Raw genomic sequence first — 7,318 nt, 5'->3', positions numbered from 1 at the left:
ATTTAAAAAAAATATTTAACATCAAATGCCACAATAAAAAAAAAAAAATCTGTCAAAAGATGATAGTCCTTCATTTTTTTTTCCTCCACCCTGGTTCTTTTCTCTTTTTTTGTACAAATAAAAAAAAGTTTACTCTTTATATAAAGATATACGTAACTAAGGCGATAAAATACTTTTTTTTTTTTTTTTTTTTTGGTTTGAAATGGACATAATGGTGCCACTCAGTGGCTGCTAAGAGAACTTCACAAAGCTAGACCTCAATACAGTTAGCTGTGAGGGGGCGGGGCCTGGTTACGATTGGCCAATCAGTGCTGTTACAGGTTGGAGGTTGCTGGGCAGGCTCCCTCATATACAGCCTGATCTGAAGAGGAGAAGAAGTCGCTGACGCCCTCCTCCTCCAACAGCTGGCCGTACTCGTTGTTGTAGAAGGTTTGGCCTGAGAGTTGGCTGAAGAAGGGTGGACGGAGTGTGCTGCCGCTGCTCATGACCGGAGAACTCATGAGGTGCTCTGTGCTGCGGCCCGCTGATGGACTACAGAGTTTACACAATGCTTAATGCAACTCCAGAGTATGAAAACTCATTAATTATAAATGAAGTGAGCCACAGCCATCATCATGTTTCTAATGATTCACCTACTTTTTTAACATGGCCCCTCTGTGCTTGTGTTCAAACCTCTCGAGCTCATCCGATGCCAAAACCATCCCACTGTCTGTCTGGCTGTCCTAAAGGGACACACAAATGCATGACACAATATACATGTTAACATCCTTTGGCTTACAAAGACTTTACACATACTGGAGGTCTGGGTCATACATGATGTGTCTTCTGTGATGTCATTTCCAGAGGAAGTTCCTCAAAGGTCTTGACTCGTGAGTGACACGTGCTGGAGGGGCCGACCATGATGCACCCAGCGAAAGGCACGCAGTTGTAATATCTGGGCAGAGAGAAGCATATATATTCAACAAAGGGGCATATGTAGAGTGGAAAGTGGAAAGTACATGTGGTTCCTCAGGTGTTCTGAGTTGTTGTGACTATAATATTTTAGTCTTGACAGATGAAGATATCAATCAATTTAAATACGTGTTTGTTTGTTTTTTTGGTCTTATTGTCCACCATGTAAAAATCTAAGTCTGATTGTTTAGAAAGACACTAGTACACCTCTCCTTGATAAGACACATGATTTATCATAGACATCAGATATTTTTCATACTAATTATATTATATAAATCCCTAAAACAGCACACTTACAAGCATTAGCTAACACTACAAATATTTATTTAACCCTATTAAACCTACCGGATCATATTTGACGTACATTAATTTCTAAGGCCTTTAATTATTAACATGATCAAAACTTTGAAAAATCTGTTGTACGCAATCTACTACATGCCTTCTGTCGCTGATAGGTTGTACTGAGCAAATAAAAGCTTGCAGAACACAAAAACATCCCCCTTCAGGTCGTAGTACACATCTTTTCACTGTGAAATCTTTACTGATTTCCATAAAGTATATGTAAGAACCGCTTTTATAAAGTAAGTCATATTTCAAGAAGTGATGTCAATGTCACAAAAATGTGTTTCACTTAAATTTGTTACGGTTCTTCTGTGATTCTGTGGTGTTGATTATTATTGTGCTATTTATTTTAACGTGGCATCAATATTTTGGTAAATATTTAGGTCAGGTAAATTTTAGAACTTCTATTATTAGTTATGAAATGTTGGTATAGTACAGACAAGTTTTTTTTATAAATTTTGCTTTTGCAAGGATGGGAACATTCCAGAAGTTTCTGTAACATTCTGTAATATTCTAGTGCTTTCTGGAACATTCCAGAACATTGTGGGACTAGTCATAAAAGACAAGTATCAAGTCTACACTTGAGAAGTTTTGGATGACTCACTCTTTATTTTTAACTGTTGTTGTTAGCTCACTGTTAATCATGTAACATGTTTTTTTATGTTTGAGTAATAACAGAATATATACAACTTGTATACATTTTTTTTTCATGAACACTGTTCATGATACACAAAAAGTAATGTGATTTTTCCCCCACAATAAAAAATAAAGAGCTTTGATAATTAAACTGAACATTTAAATCATCTTACTAAGATTTATTATTTGGAGATAGGAGATATAGTGTGACATTTGATATTTGTATGCATTTTATGTAAGAAGTTTGCAATAGAACTATAAAGATCTCATTGATTAATATTAAAAGCTTTCAGGACACCAGAATCAGAATTTCATAAATATCAGCAAGAATTTAATAAATAACAACAAGTTCCCCAAATTCCAATATTTTCGTTTTTTGGATTTCTGAATAAAAATAAAGCCCCCAGCACTGATATAAACTGTGTATGTACCGAGTGGACATAGTGTTGCTGGCGAGTCTGATCTCCTCTTGTGATGGTTGTCGAGAGGAAGCTTGTGAGAAGCCATCATCATCGGAGCTCTGAGACGCATTGAAAGGGATTTCCTGAAAAATCACATAATCATTCAAACATACACCAGTTTTATAATAACCAGCTGACTTGAATAATAAAGAAGGTAGTGAGTAATGCTCAGATGTTGTTATTGAATGTACAGAATTTCATAAGAAGTTTTTTTTTTTTTTTTCTCACGGGCAGACTGTTTTCCTGAAGTAGATCTCCAAGTATCTCCACCAGTGCTGGAAATGTGGGTCTCTCCCTGGGCTCGCCCTGCCAGCAGGCCAGCATGATGCCATATCTAGCAGAACACATCACACATCAGAGCTCTGTTTGATGTCATCAGTCTGATTAGCAGCCTTAAGTAGATCAAACACACACAGACAGTCTTCAGGCTGCACTTAAAAATGCTCACATTTCAGGGGACGCGTTGTCTGGTGCCCTCATCCTGGTACCGTCTTTAAGTCGATTGCAGAAGTCTTCATCAATCTGGATGCCGGGGTATGGAGACGCTCCTAATGGGACGTGATACAATCAAGACTGTAAGTCTATGAACATAGACTCTGTACAAGTTTAACACTTATGCGTTGTTGGGGACGTTTTCGTCCACTAGGGGTTAAAGTTGAGTCTTATTTTGGCCACAACTTTCTCTGTGTTTGAGCTAATGGAATGATTTTTGGTGACAAATCTTATTTTGATATAGCTTCATATACTAGTCAAAAACTAAGCCTTTTTTTGCACATTCCTATCTAAAGGGTTAATGGTCCCACCTAGTGATCAACTGTAAAAAATAACAAATGTTACCTCTTCCCAACAGGGAAAACCACCAACAATCAAGAATCTTACACACAGACAAACACTATAATTTGCTGTTATAGTCCATATAACTCTATATACAAGCCAGAAACTAAGCCTTTTTTTTTGCACAGGCCTATCTAAAGGGTTAATGGTCCCACCTAGTGATCAACTGTAAATATAACAAATTTTACCTCTTCCCAAAAGGGAAAACCACAAACAATCAAGAGTGCATGATTATATGGTGTCATGGCTTTGCATCAAAAAATGTGGTTATAATGGAAGTCAATGGGGCAAAAACAGCCACCAACAACAAACTAACAATGCATCAAAGCCAATGTTGCTACTAATCTTTGACATGCCCAGGACTGTTATAAAAAGTAAAAAAAAAAAAATGCAGCCACAATTACTTTTATATTGAAAATAAGTCATTTTGTGTTTTTTCCCCCAAATCAGCGACATCGTTTATGTACATGGCAATTAAAGAGTTAAAATCTTGGATTTTTTTTAAACATTTGGTAGTTTTGATCAGGCCTGAAGATGATTAACAGATTTATGCAAAAAAGAATAAAAAAAAATGAATCTGATACATTTTTACAGCAGTTTAATTGAGTGGATGTTTTCATCCCGAACATACCGAAAGGGTAGTGAATTTGAACAATCCACAAGGGTTAAGAAAATTAAAACAGAGCAGAATTAATTAGGAGGATACTAATACTTTAGGATACTTTATCTTAAGGACCAATAAAAACAATAAACATATATATATATATATATATATATATATATATATATATATATATATATATATATATATATATATATATATATATATATAGATATATAGAGAGAGAGAGAGAGAGAGAGAGAGATATCAGCTAGACTCTTACCTAGTGAGAAGATCTCCCAGAGCAGCACTCCAAATGACCATACATCACTCTGACTGGTGTAAACCTTATCAAAGATGCTCTCTGGAGCCATCCACTTCAGCGGCAGTCTAGCCTGCAAACACAGATCACATTTGACCTATAATAGTGAGAATACACTCTTATCATGATCCTGGAGCTCATATGATTTGCAGTGGGTCAACTATTCATCAGTGCATCTCATAAATTTACCCTTTCTGCTGCATTATGTTTATGTCATGCAGTAACATTAGTATTGTTACATGCTCATCTTTTGCTTCTGTTTTTTTTTTTTTTTATTATATTATGTAGTAAAGTTGCCTCACCGTTTCTGTCAATTTCACTGGATTGCTGATATTTCATGATGCAAAGGCCAGACAAGTCATTTTTGACCACTGGCCTTTACTGAAAAACATTCATATTGAATCTCAAGTGGGGTCACATTTTTCATGTCCAGGTAATATTTTGTGTAAAATTAGTAAATAATAATAATAAAAAGTTATTTTAATATCAATAAAGAAACTTTCCCCCCAAATGATGTTTACATTAAATGCTGTACTATAAATACTACCATAACATATACATGCTTTACAATTAAAATATATATATATATATATTTTTTTTTTTTTTGTATCCTTTTTCAAGTATTTTTCAAGACAAGTTGTCACTGAATCAAATTATTTCAGTGACAAACCGAACCCTCGTGACCCTGACCTGGACTTTGTCTGGAGTTTGTCTGGAGAGTCTTCATGAGATTCATACTGCTATACTACACTACAGATCTGTCTGGATCATGCTCTTATTTGAAGGGTTTCTCTTACATTGCCTTTGCGCACGTAGTCAGGGTCCTTGTAGATGTCCCGTGCTAAACCAAAGTCACAGATCTTCACCACGTTGTTCTCGGACAGGAGGATGTTGCGAGCCGCCAGGTCGCGATGAATGCACTGTCAGACCACAGACGAGATCACTACATCTATATATACACCTTACTTCCCAATAGATCAGCAGATCTGAAATTATTTGCTACTTTCTCATCATCAATTACATTTATTATCAGATTTTATTTTTTCATGTTCTAGGCATTTGTATCCAGTAAAACTTTCCCCCATCTGATGAGCATAGACTACTCTACGAGAGATCTAAATTTCACCTTTTAATAATCTACAACCTGCTAAATATGACTAGTGATCCATCAGAGAAGATGAGCTTAAAAACATGTTGCTATACCTTACGAGATCCCAGAAACTCCATCCCTCGAGCGACCTGAAAGCTGTAGCATATCAAGTCCTCTATTGTGAGCGGAGTCTTCCAAAGATCATCCACTGCAACTGGGGACAGAAAAACTAAAGAAAATATCTGAAAAGCTTAAATGCATTATATAAGAATTTAAATTGAAAAATTGTCAGAAAGACCCTTTATAAAAATGTTAGGCTGTTTTGGGTGATTGCTTGGGTGTTATATTTAATGGTATTTGATGATTTATTAATTACATTTAATAAACGAAACTTTCAACAAAACCTTTGCAGCTGGTTTGTCATAGGCGTGTTGTATGCATGTTTGGGCTGTGTTCTCATTGCACCAGCAGGTGTCACCAGTGTGTGGCATTTCAAGTGCTTTCAAACAGTGAATCATTTTGTGAAGCAGTTTACTGTATCCTGCCATGTTTAAAACGAATGCCTCGTTCCAACTCAGGAATCAAAATGATCCTTCCCAATCATAATTATGAGTTTTCTACTCAGAATTTGCATATGAATGCCTCCTGAAATGTTACTGTTATAGCAGATTAAGTATCCAGCAGGTAAACATCAGCCTATATTTAATATATAATCTTTATAGATCTTTATATATTCTGTTCTCTGACCTTCTGAGTGCTCTTACCACGAGACTGCATGGGTGGGATGATGCTGGAAGCGGTGGACGGCTGACATTCATTCTGGCTGACCTGACCCGCTTCTATCATCCGTCGCACCTGACTCTGGGTTTTAGGAGAACGATCCTGCAAACACAACCCATGTTACACCAGATCAATATCAGTTATTATTGGTTGTAATGCTGTTGCGAGAGGGTGGAATATCATGTTATTCGTCTCTCTCACCCTGTATGGTAAGAAGAACTCCCTTTTGGCACGCAGGAAGTTGGAGAGATTTCCATATTTACAATATTCCACTATAACCATGAGAGGACCTGACAATCAGAGATGTTAAACAGAGAGGTTTAGAAAGAAGTAAGACGAATGCAGAAGACAAACCAATATTTGTCAATTCTGAGTTACAAGGATACAATCACACATGGCCTAATGGATAGAGTCAGATTTGTAACCCAAAGATAGTGGGTTCGAGTCTTAGGTCCTGCAGGGAAATGAAAATCCACTGTTCTCTCCAGCTTTAATAACACGACTGAGGCGAGACCCTTGAGCAATGCACCGAACTGCTCCGGGTGTGTGTTCACTACTTAATCACTGTATTGACCAATCAGCATCCAGGAACAAAGGTATCCGTTTTACAATGGTACATCCATACCGTTGGGTTTGGTACATGCTCCAAGAAGGTTGACGACATTGAGATGGTTTCCAATATGAATGAGGATCTTCAGTTCTGACATTAGAGCTTTGTGTTCACTGGCTGTGGCTCCCTCTGTTATACACACACACACACACACCGTTAATTATATGGATCTATTTATATAAATGGACGTTTCTGTATTCACTGTAGTTTATGGGTAAAACTGAACCTTTCAACATCTTGACAGCCACTGTGCTTGAACAGGTTTTTTTGTCATGCCCAAAGATCGAAGCTTCGATCACTTTCCCAAAAGCTCCATGCCCAAGCACCTTTCCTGCAAACATGAACAAAGAATAAATTTTAGTAAAAGAAATGTTTTACTATCCCTCATACATAGCATTCAAGACTAGAATGCTTGCCAAAAAGTACGCTTGAATAGTGTGCCATATCAAAATGATTATCAAATAGGACTGAATAAATCTAACCACTTCTAAATAGTTGAGCCAATGAAAGCAATACAATGAACAAGTGATATCAAAATGTCTTGGTTAACAACTGTAACACAGTGAAAACGCAGTGATCTTTCGTGCTATGCATACCATCATTGTGCTAAAGCTGATATATTAGTCCAGGGGTTCCCAAACTTATTTGTCAATTGAACCCCTTAAACATAAAATATTTACTTGAATGCCTC

The 7,318-nt window shown here is 36.7% G+C and overlaps 1 protein-coding gene across 4 annotated transcripts in view; it reads right to left on the bottom strand.

The window, feature by feature from the left end:
- Positions 1–173: 173 nt before the first annotated feature.
- LOC113113375 (vascular endothelial growth factor receptor 3-like) overlaps positions 174–7,318 on the bottom strand; it is a 72,520-nt gene continuing 65,375 nt past the window's right edge. For 3 of the 4 annotated variants that reach the window (XM_026279517.1, XM_026279520.1, XM_026279518.1), the window contains 13 exons: positions 6,854–6,958; positions 6,643–6,756; positions 6,219–6,307; positions 6,002–6,119; positions 5,351–5,451; positions 4,945–5,067; positions 4,109–4,220; positions 2,839–2,938; positions 2,619–2,724; positions 2,361–2,473; positions 814–934; positions 637–722; positions 174–531 (listed from right to left, as the gene is read on the bottom strand). In XM_026279517.1, coding sequence (XP_026135302.1) covers positions 315–531; positions 637–722; positions 814–934; positions 2,361–2,473; positions 2,619–2,724; positions 2,839–2,938; positions 4,109–4,220; positions 4,945–5,067; positions 5,351–5,451; positions 6,002–6,119; positions 6,219–6,307; positions 6,643–6,756; positions 6,854–6,958 — 1,505 coding nt within the window. In that variant the 3' untranslated portion in view covers positions 174–314. The remainder of the gene's footprint in view (positions 532–636; positions 723–813; positions 935–2,360; positions 2,474–2,618; positions 2,725–2,838; positions 2,939–4,108; positions 4,221–4,944; positions 5,068–5,350; positions 5,452–6,001; positions 6,120–6,218; positions 6,308–6,642; positions 6,757–6,853; positions 6,959–7,318) is intronic. The other variant, XM_026279519.1, reaches the window with a different exon arrangement.

The sequence above is a fragment of the Carassius auratus genome, chromosome 14 (assembly GCF_003368295.1).
Source record: "Carassius auratus strain Wakin chromosome 14, ASM336829v1, whole genome shotgun sequence".
In the NCBI taxonomy this organism is placed as follows: Eukaryota; Metazoa; Chordata; class Actinopteri; order Cypriniformes; family Cyprinidae; genus Carassius; species Carassius auratus.
This window is presented reverse-complemented; position numbering and strand designations above follow the sequence as displayed.